The 22064-nt window shown below is 39.9% G+C and overlaps 1 protein-coding gene across 1 annotated transcript; it reads right to left on the bottom strand.

Annotated features, from left to right (window-relative positions):
• Positions 1-92: 92 nt before the first annotated feature.
• Positions 93-15845, bottom strand: wdr19 (WD repeat domain 19). Its single transcript, XM_068705461.1, has 36 exons — positions 15761-15845; positions 14344-14435; positions 14177-14242; positions 13949-14074; positions 13673-13788; positions 13448-13563; positions 13031-13111; positions 12711-12823; positions 12436-12609; positions 12276-12346; positions 12022-12194; positions 10485-10605; positions 10232-10338; positions 9989-10105; positions 9619-9774; positions 9107-9254; positions 8650-8863; positions 8125-8284; positions 7890-8000; positions 6866-6975; positions 6681-6738; positions 6077-6223; positions 5786-5868; positions 5619-5702; positions 5385-5531; positions 4579-4703; positions 4290-4399; positions 4068-4136; positions 3899-3976; positions 3357-3453; positions 3126-3250; positions 2819-2900; positions 2585-2735; positions 1572-1695; positions 1394-1470; positions 93-803 (listed from the first exon to the last, which is right to left on the bottom strand). The coding sequence occupies exons 1-36, from the start codon at positions 15764-15766 to the stop codon at positions 689-691; spliced, it is 4050 nt and encodes a 1349-aa protein (XP_068561562.1). The 5' UTR covers positions 15767-15845; the 3' UTR covers positions 93-688.
• Positions 15846-22064: the final 6219 nt, after the last annotated feature.

The following is a 22064-nucleotide window of genomic DNA, read 5'->3' on the forward strand; positions in this document are numbered from 1 at the left end:
TCACAAGCGTCAGTGATTGATTTCTTTTAACACTTTTATAAAATGATTTATGGGAGTTAAAGATTTAATATCAAAACTGAGTTTTTAATGACTTTTTTTTTTACATAACATATTTTGACTTTTTTCCACATACTATTCTATTTTTTTTTGTGTAGTTTGACATACTATACCATGACTTTTATGACACAACATACTTCTTTTTTTGTAATGGTATACTATGTCTTTTTTAATACAAACTACACTATGCCTTTTTTATGACATGCTATACTATCATTAAAAATGTTCACAGTATTTATATGACAAAAAAAATTCCATTATAGTATGCTATAAAAAAGTCAGTGTATATTTAGTCATTAAGAAAACCATTAAACAGCATTTAATCAAAAAGGTCAAAGTATGGTTATGTCAATAAAAAAATCTAAGTACAGTATTTCATAAAAGGTTATAGAAAAACTTAAAAAAACAAGCTAAAAAAAATAAAAGACAACAATTCACCTAAAGTGTTCTCTGTTTTGATTTATTGTCTGTTGAATATGCATATCGAGCATCTTTGAAATTCAATTACTTCACTAAACCCATCATACAAAACTAAAAGCTGCATATAAGACATTCAAAATATATATTTGACATATTTAAACAAATAGAAAAAGACATGACATCTATATACATGTGATTTGTTGTTTTTTCTTCATTGATCCACTTCATCAGTCTGCAGGTATTTGGAACAATCAGGAATCTTCTTTATCTGTTTGACACTCACAGTCTCAGAGCACATCGGACACACCGTCTCCGTTTCCAGCAACCTGGACACACCAACAGTTCAGTGTACATTTGTTAATGTAACAATGAATGAGAAAAGTACCTCACCAGTGCTTAAATACACGCAGTGAATTCCTTTTCTTCAATCTTCTCATCTAACTCTAGGCAAGAAAGCCAATAAGCATATTTCCCAAATATCAAACTATTACTTTGAAGTCAAGGAATCAATAAAAGAGGTATGGGATATTACTGAACTCACACTAAGCCAGAAGTATTTTATGTTTATTTGATTGTAATGGAGCATCTGTTATCAATAACTAACCAACCATCAAACTGTTATCAGGAGGGCTAACGTAAGCCAGCTCTCTTGATCATATTTTGTGATTTTGTCTATAAATCTGGACCTTTATAACGATGATGTCACAATGACGTAATGACCCTTCCTTCTTTCTTATATTCCTTGTTTGAATTGAGAAATAAAAACGGTGTCAGTACTGTAAACCAGCAAACTGTTACTGACTAATATGATGAAAAAAAAAGCTTTCTGAATTAAGAGAAACCATATGGAAGGTTGAGGCTTCCATATAGCTGTATATGGACGACTTAAAAAAACAAATGGAAAAAGATCACTTACAGAATGAACTGGGAGTAGAGCGCTGGGAATTCACAATGAGGACACACACACCAGTCTTCTTTCAGCATGTGACGACCCTGAGAGAACAAGCAAAGGTACAGCGGTCAAACACTAAAAATACAAGTACAGGGGAAACTATTTTGTCCAGCGTGTGTGTGAAGTGATAAAGTGTTTGTACCGTGGAAATGCAGTAGGGTAGGTTGTTCTTGCAAGAGATGCACAGCAGTTCGTTCTGTGGCAGCTGAAAGCCACAGAAGGGACACGGAGTAGTTTCTTCCTCCAGCTCCGATGTGTCTGGACGTCTGTGACGTGGCCACATATGTAGAGCAGAGCAGAGAGAGAGAGGATGAAAGAGGCAAGAGTTAGACAAATGAGGAGAAACACACACACATGGGGGAAAAAATTTACTTTTTTCACTTGTGTCCAGATTGTTCGGTGACAAGCGTCCAAAGGCACGAAGTGACAGGAGGATCCAGGGACATGCCCACTGGAAAATTTCTTTTAAATGCGGCAATTTGGTGCATTCTGGCCATGATATGTATCCCTAGCAAAGGCACCAATGCTATTTCTCTCTTTTCCTAACAAAACACTTTTTATTAGTATCTTATCAACTTAAAAGGCAAACAGAATCTATATCTGTCAGTAAAGAAAAAAGTTCAAATTCTTGTTACTTTCATATTAACAGATGTTACTGCACACTGTCTCTTATTACTACTGCACACTGACAATCTACACTAGTACTCCAGTAGTACTTGTGTCAAAGACGGACACGGCCCTCCTGCTGGGGACTAAGGAGAATTCTACCCACTGGCAACTTTGTAATCTATTTTCAACATAAAAAAACATTTCAAACACTTCAATCTTATAATGTACGAACACTGAACAGACACTTTCCCAGTAAAAAAATAAAATTTAAATAAAATAAAAAGTAGTTTTTGGGAAAACTTGTGCTTGTGAACTTCAGTTTCGCATTACCTGTAAAATCTTCTTTTCGCATTAGTGGTAAAGATAAAAGAACTATGACATAACAATAATTCACTTATGACGTCAATCCATTACATTACATTACATTACAATCCAGCTGTAGACGTAGCTCAGCCAACCATGTATATGTATGAAGAAAGAAAGAGGGAGGTCAGCAGCGAGCAGCAGGAAATAAAAACGGGAGGTGTGAATATCGTCGACCCTCACCGAACCATAGCCTCGATCTTCTTTCTGTACTTTGGGTCGATCTCGTTTCGGTACTCTGGTCTCATCAGCATGGCAGCAAAGCTGAAGGCGGAATTCTTCAGCCCGGCGCGGTGACATTCAATGACCGCCGACGTCAGAATAGGAACAACATCTACACAAACACACGATGACACTTCTGAATAGAACTGAATTGATTGATACATGTGCTGAACAGCAGGTTCTCTGTGGACTCACGGGCTGGAAACTTGCTGATGTTGTTGCTGACACGAATGAGCATGCGCGCCCCTTTAAGGTGGTCTCCCCTCTTCACATGGACCTACAACATATCATTTACAAAGTCAGAAACACGACACACACACGTCATGTTAATATTGAGAACTTTATCAAGTAACAGTCAAGTTTTAGCTAAAAATATTTTCAGACAAAATTTACCTCCCAAAAAAACACTTTATTCAAAAGTTCTGGACAGTCTATGAACAAAGTGATTCACCATGACGACAAGTAAACAAGGGGAGTGAGCACATCGCAGGAGAGTACTAACCTTGACCAGTAGGTAGGAGTGGAGGATCATTAGATTGGTGGCCATCTCGGCTGGGATTTTAATCTTCTGTGCCTGCAGCTCTGTGTACATGCTGAACAGCACGTCATGGGCGTTACGGTAGTTTCCTGTAGGAAAAACAGAAGCAGGAAACACAACATACGATTAACATACGTGTACGATTACGGTACTATGTCATTGGCACACAGTGTTTTTTCGTGAATACGTTTGGACCTGCACACTGCTCCTCTCTGGCGATGATGATGGCGGTGCGAGCAGCCTCCCTGTACAGCTGCAGAGCCATATACAGACGGAACAGGTACTTGGCATCCTGGGAAGAGGAAATAACGATTAAGCTATCCATCACAAGTTTGATGAACAGTGTCACTCAGGGTCAGAATCACAGACACTCACGGGGTGAAATAGGGCTGCAGCTGTCATCCAGTTTGCTTTGCATTCTGTGTGTAATGTATGTCTGATTTAATGTAAGGTCACAGCTGACAACACAATCGGGGAAGGGTGTTTCTAAAACCTGAGCATGTATTCTGCAAGAATGAGAGTGTGAGCTGCAGTTTAGTGTCTGAAACAAGCAAACTCAAAGGAAATGAAAAGTGATGCTGGAATAAAATAACAACCTTCCAAAACGTTTTCTACGATCAGATTCTAACTTCTCATCTCCACCGGAGAAAATTATAAAACAATGTTGTGATACTTGATATATCACAACAAAGTATCATCCATTGAGAGTCAGCCAAGGGAGGAGGTGGAGTGATTACCTTGGGCATACCGTCGCTCTCTCCCATCAAGTAATCTATCAGCTGATTGGTCAGAGAACTGTCCCTTGCCTGACCCACCTGAAACACACATGCATCCAAAACACTCGCCTTAGTGCTCACATCATTTTGAACATGCACTGGGATAGTCAGTGTGATGCTCTGCTCTCACCGTCTCTATAGCCATCTCAACAGCCAGGTTGTCGTCAGTGTTGGGACACTTCAGGAAGTGGTTCAGGGCCTGAGCAACAAAGACAGACGACACTGACTGATTGGTTCGAACCTGGTGGATGGGCCAGAGTGAGTCAATGGCCAGGGTAACAGCTGTTTGTACTGATGAATTATCAGTACAATTGATGAGTTATATAAGTAAGACATAAAGCAGCATTCTTACTCTGCTGTACTGCCCACACTTCTGAAAGAACTTTCCAGCCTGCAGGTGCTTCTTTTCTCCCTCAAAGTAGAGAGCAATGCTCTGGTAGTCCTCCTGCGTCGCCTCAGGACCTGATGAAGACACACAGTCAAACACACAGTCCCACACACAGACCGTTTCACTTGCACTGCAGTGCGAGAGAATCATTAGCAAATATTGCAACGGGTCATACATTTGGACCCATTCAGAGTGCTTGTTTCAAACTGTTAAATTGTCTACATAGTCGCTATAATCATTCACACAGACTGACCAATGATGTCCGCATAGACCTCCATTTGCCCGTGCTGCTGTGCCAGTTGGAAAGCTTCGTCGTTGCACTGAGACAGCACCAGGAAGTGGATTGCTGAGCCGTAGTCGTTCAACCCCAGGAAGAACCTGAGGCACGAACAAACATATCAGGTCAATTACACATATGGGGAAAAAAGAGCAGAGGGAAAGAATTGGAGATGAAACAAATAGCTGAGTCAGACAATGATTTGGCGTTTAAGTCATCTATCAATCAAGAATGCCAACATCTGCTCCAGGTCTTCACATTGTATTTGCATCTTGTCTCTGTGTACTCTGCACCCTCATCATGGAATATGTTGCAGAATGATTTAAAACTCAAAGAACTGATACCACTTACTGCTTTTAAATCTAAAATGAAAAAAATACAGGCAGGTTCCCAAAAATGTAAATGTTTTTTAAATTAACTCGGTCATGTCACTGTCTCTTAACATTTAGTTTCTTTTAACTTGTCTTGTTCTGTGTTTTCTGTCTGTAACTATGTGTTTCTTATGTTGCTGCCTGTCTTGGCCAGGTCTCCCTTGAAAAAGAGATTTTTAATCTCAATGGGACTCTCTTGGTTAAATAAAGGTTTAAATAAAAATATATCATTGTAAATGGAATATGTTTGAGGCTGCTGTGTTTTTGGACATTTGGTTGGACAAAAACAAGCAATATGAAGACTTCAGCTGGGGATAGTGTAATCTGTATTTTCATGAATGAATTGTTAGGTAAGTGTGATACTATTTGACTGTGGTTGTTTGTGTACACCTGTGTTCTTGTTTGTCCTACCTGGCCACCATCTTTGCGCCGTCGATGCTCTGTGTCTCCCTGACGATGCGTACCGCCTCCTCTGGGCTGTTCAGGTGGTCCAGCAGCACGCGTATCATGTTGTCCCAGTCTTTCGCACTCTCATAGGCCTGTGCAGCGTCTTTATACCTGGTGCATGCAGCACACATTACATTGGCTTCTTATTTAATGGCATAATTTTCTCCAAAGTCACGGACGTTCACACTAACAACTTACTTGCCGTCCGCCTCCTTGGCTTTGGCGTACTGCAGGTGGATCTTAGGAGAGGAGACATGTGGGAGCAGCTCTCCCACCTTCGCCCTAAGTACGGAGTGACATAAAGTGGAACAGTTTACAGGAGGAGAGATGACATACAGATCTGTCTGTGTTGGCGTTTGTCTCACCAGTTCTTGCAACGAATGTAGACGGATGCAGCTTTGTCATAATACTGTCCTTTTTCATAGAGCTGAGCGGCTTCAGAGAATTGCTGTAAAAGAGGGAAGAAAAACCACAGAAGACAACGTGAACAAAAAGACACTCAAAAACACTATCTGATGCTCAGATACATGCAATACTGCTGGAGAAACACACACTATTAAAAACACAAACAGATGACTGTAGTCCACCGCACACCTATGATAGGGGGATTTACCAAAACATAGAGTTTACAAGGAGAGAGAGAGTGGACTCTCTACCTTCATGCTCTCCAGGATGGCTCCACATTCCTTCTTGAGGACTCTGCTTGGGTGCTGAATTGCCTGAGCGGCTCCTCTCCTGATGTCACCCATCCTGATGGACATCCTGGCTACGCCGGCTTTACACGCCTCGTTGTGCTCCTGGAACTGCACGGCGACGGGGAAATGGAGGAAGGTGAGGGCAGTGGAAAGAGGAGACTTCAAAAGTAAGTACAATCAGAATAATTTCATTATGAGCAGCACTACTGGAGTGCAACCACAAACCATGAAAAAGAGAATCTGAAAGGATCTAGGCCTGACATACAGAACCTTCCTGTCTGCTCACTGTTCTTTGTAAGTACAAACAGAGTGGAGCAGACAGCAGTAGAGGAGACTTTGTATCAGACGTGGACTGAATTATTGGTTATAAATCACAACAATAGGTTTTTATGCTTCAAAAGAAGTGATAAATCATAAGTGTTGTAAGTTCACATTTTGACAGCTGTGGTAGGAATAGAGAAAATCTCAAGTATCCATAGAAACAAATAAATGGTCATGCTCACAGTTTCAAACGTCTTATTCTGTTATCACTGTGGGAAGTTGAGATCAAATATAATGCACTTACTTTATCATTGTGGGTCATGCCTTTTTCATAGTGCGCTAGAGCATTCACATAGTCGCCACTACAAAGAGAGAGTGAGAGAGGTTAAAGATACACTGTAGATGAATCAGCTCTACTGAATGGTGTCTGACAGTGTGTGTGTGTGTGTGTGTGTGTGTGTGTGTGAGAGTGTGTAGACGGGTACTTACATAAACTCCAGATGTACAGCGTATTCTTTAGATATAAAGGGAATTTGGTCGTCTGCTAACCTCTTTGCTAACATAAGAGCGCTGTCCCATTGCAACAGGTCTCTCCTCATCTAAAACACACACACACACACACACACACACACACACACACACACACACACACACACACACACACACACACACACACAGCAAGCTCTGCAGATTAATTCATTCATTAATGACAACAACTAATACAGACGTTCTGTCCCAATATCAGCTTTCACCTTCAAGATTATCATGGCCAAAAGAATTCACAATAACGATATTATCGAGATATCTATAGCAAACTTGAACAAAAACCCAGAAATAATGCTATCAGTCAAATTCATCTTTATCTTTGGTTATTGTGTGAGATTACGGGAGGTGGAGAGGGAGTGTGTAACCATAACTGTACATATAAAATGATTAAAGAGTGGCTGGATTATTTACACAATATTACCATGTGTATTATTAACATATCGATATTCATTTTTAAATATCAGTTATCTTCAATACTGGTATAACGCAAGACGTACTAGACCTACTATATAATTTATTTTTTACTATATAATAGCATGACATACTATACTTTGACTTTTTATGGCTTTTATATTGCGTAGTATGCGCACTGTACTCTTTTTTATTTTCTTATGAATTCTTTATTACATCCTATATACTATGACTTTTTTTATATGGAGTCAGTCCATTTATATGCATTATTGAATGCAAAAAGAAAGGATACACAAATGTATTTTGTGATTTATATATAAATGACTCTCTCCAGAAAAATATTTTTCAGTGGACACAAAAGAAGTTATCATTATATATAAATGTAAACAAATTGCCAAATATATATTTCTGACGCAGACAGAAATATTTTTTGTTTTAAATAAATGTAGAAATCCACAAATTGTATTGAAAAATATCTTCATTTTCATCAAAACAATTATTTGGATGTTGTATTTATTTATAAACAAACTGTTGAACATGTATTTGTGTGCTATACCTCCAGCGCAGCGATTGGGCAGCCTGAGGACAGATACAGGTCCTGGGCCAGGTTGTAGTCACCTAGAAACATGGCCAAATGTCCTGCCCGTAAATTCATGTCCTCTATACCCTGGACCGGAAAAGGCAGAAACAGAGAGAGAAGGGGGGAGGCAAGTGTAAGAGAATAGTCACACTGAAACGATAGTTATCAAGAGGGTGTGACACATGAGCCATGGATTGTGTGTGACTGGTACCTGGATGCCCTGCAGTGACAGGACCATGCCCACATTGCTACTCATGCGGTAGACCTGGATGGCCAGTTCGACCTCCATGTGGACCAGACAGGCTTTGCCCACCTCTGCCCAGTCTGTGTTACTGCCTGCAGACTTACACAGACCACATGCTTCATGGAACCTGGACAGGAATACACACACACACACACACACACACACACACACACACACACACACACACACACATTATTTACCTCTTAAAAATGTGCTTTTGAATAAAGGGAAAGCCAACTCACTGACTACTCCTGTAAAGTGTTTTTAAAAAAGCATTGATAGTCCTGTTTCACTGAATCTTGCTAAATATGTCCAGAAGAAACCAATTTATGACAATGTGTTTGCATATTTTCTATATCTTAAATAAGGTGCTGGAAGTGTCCATGTGTGCGGACGTCTATTCCACCAGTTGACAGACATATAAAAGGTAACATGAATATATCTTTTTGTCCATCAGAAGCACACATCATCAGTATATCAAACATGGCTGACCTCTTGAGCATCAGCGCCTGGGCGAGCTGCTTGCCGAGCTCTGGCTGTGGCCCCGTCGGTGTGCCGGTAGCGTTCTTGAGGAAGGAGTGTGTGCTCAGAGCCACTTCACTGGTCTTGCCACTCGCCGTCTGACATGTCAGCTCCCCGTTGTGCAAGAGCAAAGGCTTCTGGGAAAAGAGGAGCGCCGTGCTCCCCACCAACACCACCCGGGGGCCTAGGCAGTGTGAATGAAAGAGAAGTAGAAGAAAGTAAAGTTTGAAATAATGGCCCTGCTATCTCTTGCCAACATTTACATCACAGGATAACGATAACAGGAGTATTTTAAGGGTGCTATAACCCAGATATTTTTGGCACTATGTTGCGTTAGATGATATTATTTTGTTGATTTACTTATTCAAATGTATGCTGTTGCACTCATTGTGAGATGTGAGCGTGCAATGGAGTGGCATCGCCCTACCATATATGGTGGTTTTGTGCAGGGCGTAGGTATAGACCTTGTCATCATCATAAGTCACAAACACTCCTCGGTCAGCATGCCAGTTGTCCCACAGCACCCCTGTGATGGTGGGGGAGAAGTTGGGGAGCTCAAAGCAGGAGTCTGTTGCCTGGATAGGACACACACACACACACACACACACACACACACACACACACACACACAATCTGTTAATTTAAATCATACTATTATTTCCTTAGAGTTACATGCCATATAAATAAACTTCATTATTCATCATTATAATTTTGTTATACTTTATTATCAGTATTACTTTATCTTACCTCCATTAAATGTTAATGCATCTTGTCTTACCATGATATTTCATCACTGGATATGTGATAACCTAGTTTCAACAGAGTGCAAAGAACCTCGGAGTACACCGTGTGTGTGTGTGTGTGTGTGTGTGTGTGTGTGTGCAATGTATGTTGATCTGTATGCCTGCACAGATGTGTCAAGTAACCACATGTACTGACATTCGTAGGGGAGAGCAGGAAGCCGCCGTTCTTGTCGTCAATGAAAACCAGCCGCGTGCCATTAAGGTCTGGGAACACTTTCCTCACTGCGACCGAGTGGCTGTAGCTGCTCACAGTTTCCCAGTCCTCCACCAAGACGCACACCACATTACCTGACTGAGAAACAGAAAGAAGATGATAACGTCCGTTAGAAAGAGAGGTAGGGATAAAGGGAGGGGAAGATAATGAAACGAGAACACATTGAGTAAGGCTTCCATTCATTACTTGTGGAGCAGCTTCATTAATAAGCTAAACAGTGTCCTCCTGCTTTGTCCTGCTAAAAACAATAAATGTCGTAGACTGACTGAGGCGAGGACGTGCTGAGCCTTACATCAGTGCCGAAGTAGAGGAAGTCAGCAGTGAGTGCGTGGCAAAGGATCCGACCTTTCCTCTCATCGTCTGGAAACAACTTCATCTGCTTCTTCTCATCCTGGTCTTTGCCTTCGATCTACACATATACACACAGATCTTCAGTATGCTGACGCTTAAAAACAACAGTGAACAATGAAGCCCGCTATAATAGAATAATCTAACAACTGGTCAGTAAAAAAAGAGAAACAAAGCACCAGCTCACCATGTGCAGCTGCACTTTTCCCTCAAACAGCGCTGCTGCGTAGTCTGAGTTAAGGCACATGCTGGCTATCGTCCCCAAATACTCAATGTCTTTCAGCTTATGAAAACCTGAATGACACACAGAGCGATACTTTACATGATTAAACAAATGTTAATGGACAACATGAGTCATGGTTAACACATCACACACACACACACACACACACACACACACACACACACACACACACACACACACACACACACACACACACCAGGTTCTCGGTCCACCAGGGCGTAGAACCAGGCTCTGTTGTTCATTCCCACAGCCACGTGGAACGGTCCCATTGCAATGAAAGTAGGCTCTACTTCCACTTGTATGGCCACGGGACTCTCCTGGAAGACACGGTGCATCAAAGAGGAATTGAGTGTGGTTTACCCCCAGCTGTGTAACACTGTTGGCTCAGTCTTTCATACAGTATCACTTATTTTTTGTCCAAACACAAACTGAATATATAATGAATATTATATCATGAAGCATGAACATTTATGGAACTTTGATAATGATCTTACATGTCTTACTTTTGGTCAAGAGATGTTTTTTGCTCTGTTTGCAGTGTTGGGCAGGAGCGGCGCAACAACCAGCGGCGTTACTAGCTTCACTACATTTCTCGGTAGCCTGGTGGTACCATTGCTGTTTTCTGACTCAAATAGCTTTTCAGTTGCTTAGCTCTTTTATTGATCAAATAGTGAGGTAGTGACGCAACATTTTCCCATTTTTGCATTCTGAAGCTCAAGTGAAGCAGAGATTTCTACCGCAGTCTGGAATAAAACTGCTAAGGATCAGTACACGGATGTGTATTTGTAGCCGACAGTACAATCTTGTACCAATTCTTAGACTTGTCTCCGCTGCAGGAAATACAGACACGCAAGCTTGTGTTTACTTGATGGAGAGGAGGCAGAGGGTGAGGACGGAGAGGAATTAATCCAGAGGGAGTCGCCATGGCCGTAGACCTACACATACGCTTCACATAGTGTATGTTGGTGGCTGTGTATAATAAGATAAGATATACTTCGTTGTCCCCAAGCACACACCTGCAGTCGTCTTAAAAAATACACAGCCAACATATATTTCAGATGTACACCTATTAATACATTTTAAAATGGCAGAGAATCGTAAAAGTCATAGAGACAAAATACACAAAACTAAAATACAGTACCTGACCGTTCTGTTATTGAATTGTGTTATTGACGTTAAGAGGAAGTGGTTGCTTCCACATTTACTAGTTCTTTAAGTGTGCATTGATAGTTGAATATACAATATACATTCTAGTTTATATTATATCACTAATGTATCCTTAAATTATTACATAATGTTAGGCACATATATGTCTATATTACTATATATTTTTTATATTAACGGCACTGACTTGACTTCAATGTAAAAAATGACCTTGATGTAGTTTTAACCCTTTCTCCCGCTGTGCCCCTGAAGCACTTAACATTTTTGCTTATGTCCAGTGAACTCTCAGTAGAAATACATATTTTATATTCACTAGATTATAAGATACACAGCTTCCCATTTCTGCCACACTGATTTTATGGCCTTGAATATTCTTGTAAAAACCACTCCTCAATTGCTGCATAAAATTGTCTCTAATCCTGAAACAGAAATACATTTAGTGAACTGTGCAGCCTTGGTGGAGGTATGCTCTCTACAAATTATTTATTGTTGTGTTGCTGTATTCATTCAATCCCTCTCTAAGGAAATCTAGTGTGAGTACTTCAGTGTGGGCGTGTATTTAGCCTCACCCCCTCCACCTGGTTGGACACAGTGACCTCCAGCAGAGAGGTGAGGTAGGCCAGCCGGGTACCAAAGCTGCCGCCCAGGATGGGCAGCTTGGTCAAGAAGACATGCAGCGTTCCTTTTTGTGTGGAGACAGCCAACAGCTGGCCGTCGTCCGTCCAGTTCAGCTGGTCCAGACCTGGAGGAGAAGAGGGAGAGGCGGATGAAGAGAAGTGGGTGGTGCGTTTGATAGTAGGATAAAACCGAGGAACTGTCTCACCTTTAGTCTCATCATCCAGCTGAACAACATTGCTGATATCTTTGAGCTCGGACAACTCGTGGATCTTTATGCTGCAACAAGAAACACGGCTCTAGTTTTTTTACTTTTGCAAAAAAAAATAGGATTGGCTGTGCCGTTTCATTTCAAAGTCTGTTTGTACCTGTTGTCCCCACAGGAGGCTGCCTTGTTTATTGCTGGTGAGATGGCCACACTGTTGAGGCTATCTCTATGGTTGTGAGCCTGATAGAGCTCCTGCCCAATCTCCCTGATGTGAGTGGAAATAACCACAAAGTACCCATGGGAGAAGCCGATCAGTATATACCCATCCCCGTACCTTGAAGAGACATGCAGAGGAAGAAAACAAACCTTAAGACAAATACCTCACTGCCCTGATTCAGTACTAGAGTCTCCTCATTGTGTGATCATGTGCAGTACCAGCGATAGGACACAATGTGCCCGTAGTGGCGCTGGAAGGTCAACTCTATCCGGTTTTCAGGGTCGTTGATATTGAAGAGCATTAGGATCTTCTTGTCCACAGACAAACTCACCTGAAGGGTTAATACATGCAGGACGGTAAACACATGCCATGAAGTTCAAACATCGTCATCATTCATACCAACTTTAAATCTGCGTACAATTTGGACAGTTCTTCACAATGAAAGTACTTAGACGATGGTGAATATTTTGGCCCTGTACGACAACAGTAAACATATGACATTTCACAACTCAAGACACTAAAAAGAATACAAACTTACAGTGTTCTCTCCTTGCCCGGACCTTTCATCGGTCTTCATCACTGAAAAGTTAATCTCAGCAGGCTCCCCGCGAAGTGTTGTCTGGAAAAAGAACAGAACGATGGACAACATCTCTTTTTGTCTCTATTATTCCTCTTCCTCCATTAAGTGATATAATGCTGTTCTGTCATTTTTCAAAAATATGTCATCTTAAATTTGTTACCTTTTACTTCTCTATCACACACAGCATGACCACTGCATGACTACTTTCAGTATTCACTATTGGTTGCTCATAATATGAGTAAACTTGAAACATGAGCATATGTGGGTGTTGTACTTATTTAAATATGCCTGGATGACACCAACAGTGAAATGGTCTTAATCTGATGTTAATGCTGTGCTGCATGTGTTGATGCACTAATGCGTATGTGTGGCTACCTGTCTAATGGTGTCCCCCTCATGATTGCTGATGCTCAGCGTGTTGTCATCACTTCCCAGAGCCAGTAGATTCTGAACACTCCAGCACCCACAAGTGATCTTCTTGGTGTGTTTACCTGCGTGGTGTGATAGAGGTTCAGACAATCAATATAGCAGAAGTGACTACAAACTCACAAAACCATGAACAACAGTCTATGCAGTGGTGCTGTGTGTACAGTATATTACCCAGTACAGGGATCTTGCGTGAGGTCTGCTGATTGTATATCAACAGATTTCCTTTGACTGTCCCAACTGCTAACAACGGGCCCGTCTTTGACCACAAGATGAAGGACATCTGATCTCTGTTGAAACAAACTCAGAGTATTAGGAGTGATTACAAATATTTTCATCTCTCATTATGGTCTGGAATTATGAATGCGCTAAAACTGGCATCGGATTTCCAGTGATTTAAGGCAAGGTTAGCATCTCCCTCTTTGGAAATGTGATGCATGCTCGTCATACCTCATGCCGCTTTCTATCTGGGATGTTCTATTGACGCTGGCATCCCAGAGGTAGATGGAGCTGGATTTTGCAGCTATCACTGCTAAGATGTCCCCATCTTTATCCCAGTCCATCCCAACACAGCGCCTAAGGGGAGTGGGAGTTAGAGGACAAAGTGAAAAGGGAACTTTCTGTAAAATACTTTTGAACAGACAAAATTGGAGCCAAAAATGGCGTTCTCACACTTACCCTGGAAGGTTGAGTTCAGACCACTTGTGTCCATGTCGATCAAATATTTTCACTGAGTTGTCCTGTCTGTATGATTAGAAATATCATGCACATTTTAGGTACTGCACTGTTGTAAATCTTGTATGAAGAGAAGTACATTATTACAGTTTTCTTTGGTTTTTACTCACCCTGCAACAGCGATGTAATTACCAAGGGTTTTCTGCCACTTATACAGTAGGCTAGAACCTGCCCAGGCTTTGTCAGTGAGGATGAAAACACTCTGTGGACACAAAGATGAACTTTTAAGTCAGTTTTATTTGGAAAAAAATACATAGAAATAGTTGAAATTAAAGTAGCATTCATAGTTCCCTATATAACATACGTTTCAAACAGTTTGCACTCATCCTAACTAAGAGATGACTTTATGTCAAAGTGAATTTGATAGTTATGAGGAGCGCTACTCAGCAGGGGACAGCAGTTTATCATCTTCTGTGGCTTTCCAGGAGCTGTGTCAAGTCTATGACAATAACTCAAGTGACATCACTTTATTTTGGTTTGGGCTTGGAGACTGTACATTTTGAAGCGAAAGTCTGCATTTCAAACTGGGTGCATGGAGTTTGAAAGATGAGGACATTTACCCTGCAGGAAAGATGTGGAGGAAGATGATATTGAATTGAGTTATGAGAAGTTCAGGATCCAGAGTTTGAGGAATTTAATTAATAGTGGCGATTCAAAGTCACAGGGTATCACGGCCTCTCTTCTTACCCAACTTTATGATAATACCAAATTGCTGTAGTGGTCCTTTAACATGCAGTTGGTCTGGCTGGCGAAGCTTTTGTGCCCAAACCTTTTTCTCAATTTGTTTGATACCCAGTAATAAGCCTCAGTGCGCGAAGAAAACTCAAGTTTGTGCAGTTTCTGTTTAAAAGTATAACCATGTAAATATGTTAGTTGTATAACGCATTTGCTCTTGCAGGACTATATTTTATCCTACAGGGGTCCAGTAAAACGTATTTAGATCTATTTTCAATGGAATAAATGGAAAACAGAGTGACAAACATGCTTCTTCACTTGGCCTCAAACCATGTCTTACTTGAAATTTTAGGTCATTTATGAAGTTAATTTAGTTTAGTTAACTAAAAACGCTCAAATATACGTTAAGCTGCTTAAAATGTTACACGGACAGTATAATAGAATTATGTAAGCCACCACTTCGATACACTGTATTGTATTAAACGTTATTCTGATCATTACTAGCCGAACAGCATACTTTCCTGCTGTCTGAATACACTGTATGGTGTTACTGAATAGCTTATTCTGCCATTTGGAAAAAGTGCGTGCTAAGTTAGTTGACTTTAATAACGCTTTAGCTAACAACATAGCTGCTTTAGCTAAATAGCTAACTATGCCCAATGCAATACGATAACATGACATGAGCTTGTTTTCAGGAGTTGCCTCATTAACGCTCCCGTTAGCAGGTACTGTAGTTAGCTTAACATTAACGCTAGCTAGCTGACTGAAGCCCGTCCATGTGACATAACTCAACACTGAGTCCTTTAAACCAGAAAGAATGCTGGCATTGTAAATTAATTTGCTGCTACCAACCTTCATCTTGATGGCGGTTTAATCATTTGAACTTTAAATCGATATTTTCTGCTCAAAACGTCTTCGACACAACTCTTGAGTGCATCCCACAGTGCTTCACTCTGAAGCGTCTACAGAAGCTACGGCGATGTCATAGCAACAGCCATCAGCCAATGAGGGCCTTAACATTGGGTCTCATGACCTTAAAGGGACAGTTCACCCCAGAATAAAAAAAATACACGTTTTCCCCCTTTTTCCTATTTTTTTTACTGTAGTGCTATTTATCAGATTGTTTTGGTGTGTGTTGCCTGGTTTTGGAGACATCGGCCGAAAGTTGATTCTGATTCTGATTCTTAGAGATGTCTGCCTTCTCACCAATATAATATACGATATGGCAATCGGCATGTGATGCTCAAAGCGCCAAAAATACATTTGAAAAACTCAACAGCAATGTCTCTGACCAGAAAGTATGACCCAGTAGCTCAAGGTAATCCACAGAGATGTGGAACAATAAACAACTTTATATTTTTTTTATATTGTGTCAAGTGAAAAGGTCTGCTGTGGAAATGGTCACATATTATATATTCTTGAACAAAGTATGCCTTCATAGTAAACAGAGACACTGTCAGAAAATGGTGTAGATTTGACAAGTACAAGGACTGAATCCTTCCACCTAAAATTGAAGCACTACACAGATTGTGAAGCTGAAAAAACAGATGATGATTTAAAGTCTCTCTGCCTTCATTCCCTCTTTAGAAAAGTTATCACAGAACCTCATATAAAGTGAGTCTTGATAACTATACTGTGGACATAATCTCTGTGTGCGACCAGCTGTGTTTGCTGTGGAGATGTATTATATATTACAGTACATTGTCTCAGAGTAAGTATTCTGAACAGTAAACAACTGCAATAAACTGAAAGAGCAGATCGTTAATAACAATACAGACATTTATTAGATGTTTTATGGAGTCCAGCATGGCAAATAATGGAACTGATATTTTCTTTTTTAAAAGCAACTTCATGCTCACTTAATATATGATCCCATCTGGTGCATTGCTGCAAATGCAGCTTGTAAACATCCAGCAGGCTGCAAGACTGGGGAGTATGGATAAATAGTAAATCTGTGGAATATCCCAGTGGTGAAAATGTTTGGGAAACTCAGCTTATAGCTTCTAATTTCAAGCCATATTATAGTGCTCTTTCTTGGTGTATGTCTAGATAAAGTAAGCATATGTACTGTCTGAGTCTTTGTTTGGTGGCTGTAGGAGACAGGGTTTGCTGAAGTGAACCATATTTATTTAAACTTATGTTCAATGTAAAACAAAGCATGTCTGCTGGTTTTTCTTGCACCAATTACGAGCAATCTGCTTTCAAATCCATGGTGAATTCCTGCTTTATAGTTTTTACATTAACACAATTCTCATATTTTACTGGTAACAAACAAAGCTAATAGACACAAGTTTAATTCTGTATACATGTTGAATCAAAACTGCAGTGACAGACTCACAATGTGGTGGTGAACTTGGTGATCAGGACGACTCAGTTAAAAGTTTAATGTGATCGGTTTCATGATGCAAAAGATACCAGAGAAATACAGAAATGTTGTATTACTGTTTATTTTTGTTAAGTGCTAAGTTTATTCTTCTTGTGAAAGCTATACCAATACATCCTCATGTTTTTATTAGTTTTCCCACAGTTTTAGGGTGACAGACATTTCAGAAATTGCAAGTTGAGGGATACTGTCCTTTAAATTACTTATTAATATATACTGTATATACATTATATATATTGTGTTTTCTAATAATCTAATTACTAACTGGAAATCATACTTCACTCACCAGTGGAAACAGGTTTCAATGGTGGCCAGAACACTGAACATGGTGACATAAAAAAACATTTACTCAAGTACTCTACTTAAGTACAATTTTGAGGTACTTGTACTTTACTTTAAATTTTCCATTTTCCATTACTTTGTGCTTCTACTAAATATTGAACTTTCTTACTTCACTACATTTATTTTGACAGCATCAGATTTTTAACACAAAATATTAACAACAAATAGTGTGATGTGTTATAATTGGTTAAACTACTAGTAACTATAATTAGCCACACCTTTACGTGCTACACCATTAAAGTGATGCTACACATAAATGCATCAATAATTATAAAAATGTATGTCATTCTGAAACGGCTATTCTGCTCAATAACTATTTTGATGTTAAAACTTTTGTACTTTTAGTGAAGTAAAGTTTTGAATGCAAAATCTGAGTATTTCTTCGACCACTGCTGAACATACATGGTATAGAACATCAAAACATGATGTTACATCAAAGCAGTTTTACTGTCAGTAAATCCTGTGATCCTTATACTGTGAGCTTCCACCCCAGATCCAGTAGATGGCTACCTTGCACTAATTTTAGGACTTCATACATCCGCTGTCACAGTGTTCCTAACATCTGCTCAGTCCCATCTAATCATTCTTGTTATCCTGTATCTATGAGTTGTGAAAGAGAGGATACACCATCTTCAGCTTCTCCAACTTGATACAGAGCCTGCTCATTGTACTATCCCTCTGTTCATCCGGAATACATCAAGGTCAGCTGCTGCTTCTCTTGTGCTATTTCATTATTGATGAAAGGCAGAGGAAAACACTCTGGTGACACAGCACCTTTTGTACTTCCCCATATGTTGATGGAAGGCTGACAGCTTATTGTTGCGATGCAAACCTGGGAGCTGGAATGAGATGCCAGCTGTGTGACACAAATATTACTCGTTGTGCTCCGGCAAAAAGCACCCTGCTGACTCAGATCTCATTAAGATGCACTGAAGGGAGCAGCTCTAGGAATTCCTAGCAAAATGGTAAAATTAGAGCAGAGAGATGAAAGGGAAAAAAAAGATGAAAAATGAATGTTTTGAAATGTTTTTTGCCAGTTAGACAATAAAACCCAGAGCAACTCATTGCTTTTGCAATCTACAGTACATTCTTTGAATTTAAGTGTTATACAATCCAATAACAAAAGGGAAATTAAATCATCTTTTTAAATGCTTTCTTAATTAGATTGTCAAGAAACATAAACAATACATAACTAATCAGTATACAAGCATACACAAGACAAAGCGAAAAATAAAATAATACATACAAAATATATAAAAACAGAAATAAAATAAACAAATAAAAAATAATAAGAAATATATATTATATTAAATCAATAAAAAAGGTCAAATTTCATCCCACTATTCAATCAGCATAAAGAAGTTGAATTAATTAAAATAAATATTAAAGTCTGGGATTTACTGTGTGTAAACAAATTCAATGTGCTGAGGTCAAACCAAAAGTCCCACAAGAATAGACTGACCCCCTTGGTGCCCCCAAGCTGACCACAGTAAAAGTGCCCTCTAGAATGCCCAACCAGTGGAGAAAATATGATGAAGTGCTCTCTAGGGCAGGGGTTCTTAACCTTTTTGAACTCGGGGCCCAAATTTTCAAGTACAAAGTGGCCCGGGGCCCATTCAAATATTAACACTGTATTGGTTTAAATAATTGATCGCACTCTTGGTTTGATTTGTATTCAATAACAAAATCAAATTCACTTACAGTTTAACAAGCAAAAACCTTGTCAATAAATGACATGATACAATGTGATCGTCACATTTATTTATCATGTGTATGTAAACCTGCATACAAATACAACAAGACGCCCAACAGGCTAACAATTCATGGAAAAAATCACCGTAATACAAGAACAAATGTAAAGGCTCAAGTCAGGCTTATTAACACAAAAATAACTAATAATTAGGTTTTACTACAGAAAAAAAGGAGGGACTCTCAAAAAAACTGAGAAAAAAATTGAAATTTGATAAATAGATAATATGTGGTATAAAATATATACATTAAAAATAATAAGTTTCAAATTAAATAAAGTGTAAATAGAATTGAAATAAAGTGCAAATGAAAATATAGCTTTATAATCTGCGAATTATATGCTTCAGCAAATTATATGCTTCAGCAGTCTTCATTTTTGCATGGCAGAACCAGAAGTTGTTCTTCATATCTGTGACAAATGAACAATAACAACAGTCACAACAGTCCACACACTGGGCTCTCGGCTCTGCCTCGTTACCTCCGTTCACAAAGTCATACTTAATGAAGTCAGGATTGTAAATTTTGACTTTTCGGAGGGTTTGGCACCACTTTCGTCTTCATTTTTTTGTTTTAAATTAGTGCTGGGCAACGATTCACATTTTTAATCGCAATTAATCGCATGATTTTCTGCGATTAAACGCATTGTTATGCGCAATGTTCAATAATGAATTCAAAGTAGAGTATTGTGCACTTTTATTTGAAAAGTACTGCTATATGAACAAAAGTGCAATAACATTTGGTTTGCAAACATTTTAAACAAATCAGGTTCTTTTTAACAGCAGTATTCCCTTTACACAGTAGCAGTTAAAATACAGTTAAAATGATTCTTATCATAGATATTCAGCCGGTGTTCACAATTTTATTTTCATGTGTGTAATAGATGCAATTTGAAATATACACCTTGAAAACTGCAAACCTATCTGTCATGTTTATTAAATTTTCAGTAGAATAAGTAAGAAGTAAGAACCCAGGCACAGTATGACAAACACCAGGGATGATTTGAATCAAAGCTTTATTCTCTTCAGAACACACAACAGGTTGAATCTTCACAGGAATACAGCGGCAGGCTCTCGTGGTCGGGGACAGAAGACTGAGTGAATTACCGTGGCAGGGACAAGGCAGGGTAGTCACAAACAGGCAGGGTCGGTATCTCGGGGTCGGGGACAGAAGGCTGAGTGAATTATCGGGGCAGAGGCAAGGCGGGGTAGTCCAAGACAGGCAGAGTCGGTAACGGGAAATCAGTCCAAAGGGAAACGCTGGAAGGTCTTGCATGGAAGCGGAGAACGATCTGACAGTGAGTGTGTGTGAGACTGGGGTCTAAATAGTAGGTGCAGCAGAGAGAGCAGGTGAGAGTGATTGGGCTGATGAGGTGGGTGTGACTAACAGGTGCACTGAACAGGTGAGTGAGAGATAGAGTGCCAGGAGAGAGGGGCAGAGCTGTGACAACAATGCGAGGGGGCGGGGGAATAAAATGGGCCATCTTGCTAAACCTGTCGACCACAGTCAGGATGGCAGTGTGGCCCTCAGATGGTTGTAGCCCAGTGACAAAGTCCAGGGAGATATTAGTCGGGCAGATAGTAGAATAATCGTGCAAATTATGATACAAGCATGAAATTTGGTGGAGTTGTTCTCCAGAGGTATCTGGTCAAATCTGCCCGATTGGCCATTTCAAAATCCAAGATGGCGGCTATTTTTCAAGCTGGCCGCCAATTGGGACTCCCGAAATTAGTTTTTTTCATAAAACTGTTTGTATTTCCCTGATTTGAATGATCTTGGTGTCTATTCCTATGTTTTTAAGTATTCTGGAGCTAAATATGCTACTTTTTTTAGCCTTCTGACTAAAAAAATTCTAAATTTTGCAAAACTTTGATGATTTAAAGAAAAAAACTTCTAAGTTGTTGATATTTGTAGCAGTAACCACTGATACATGGGGTGTATGGGTCTGAATTGACAGGATGTGCCAGCGCGGAACAGCCGAGCCAAGGATAACAGGGGTTATAGTTATCTGGATGGTGTACAGATCGCACGGGACTTATGACACCAGATGAACGATCGGACTAAGTGTAGGGCAAATGCATGAACTTAGTTGCATCCCATACAGGAAAGTGCCCACTATACACTACAGGTTGGTAAAAGGATCAACCCTCGACCCTGAATGTCAGACTTGTTATGAATGCAATCTCTACTTGTAAGTCACGGACCACCAACTGGAGCAAATGTTGCCTATGTCAGCAGGACAGGAAGGAAGACCTTAAGTCCCCCCAGGCCAATCCTACCAAAAGAGGAGATGGTGGCTATGTGAATTTGGCAAGGAATATTCCCCAGTTTCACTCACTCAATGCACTGCAACCCTACAAGACTTAATAGTTGTGGCATAGAGAACTCTTTGAGACAAAACAGAGCACAATATCATGAAAGCCGCAGGCTGTTGTTCAACAACACAAAGTTAGACAGAGCCAAGAAAAGATCCACCCCAACATCAAGTAGTGACGATGGTGCTAGAAGCACGATTCCACGGAAGGTTCAAGAGACATGTACACAAACGCTTGAGTGTTTTCTATGTGAGCACAAAGGAGGCGAGTTAAGAGAAGCAATGACAATGAAAGTCAATGAAAAGATAAATGAATGTGCAAGAACACTCAGTGATGGGAAAATCCTTGCCAAACTTAGCAGTGGAGATGT

Source organism: Cebidichthys violaceus, unplaced genomic scaffold (assembly GCF_023349555.1).
Source record: "Cebidichthys violaceus isolate CVI_PGR_0920_01 unplaced genomic scaffold, fCebVio1.0.p SCAF_119, whole genome shotgun sequence".
Classification (NCBI taxonomy): domain Eukaryota; kingdom Metazoa; phylum Chordata; class Actinopteri; order Perciformes; family Stichaeidae; genus Cebidichthys; species Cebidichthys violaceus.

Excerpts from the sequence above, each read along its gene's own strand:
- wdr19 (XM_068705461.1), bottom strand. Across the intron at positions 10,606-12,021 it reads TGTCCAACCAGGTGGAGGGG|GAGAGTCCCGTGGCCATACA; the intron begins GTGAGGCTAAAT and ends CGTGTCTTCCAG. Across the intron at positions 10,339-10,484 it reads CCTGGTGGACCGAGAACCTG|GTTTTCATAAGCTGAAAGAC; the intron begins GTGTGTGTGTGT and ends TGTGTCATTCAG.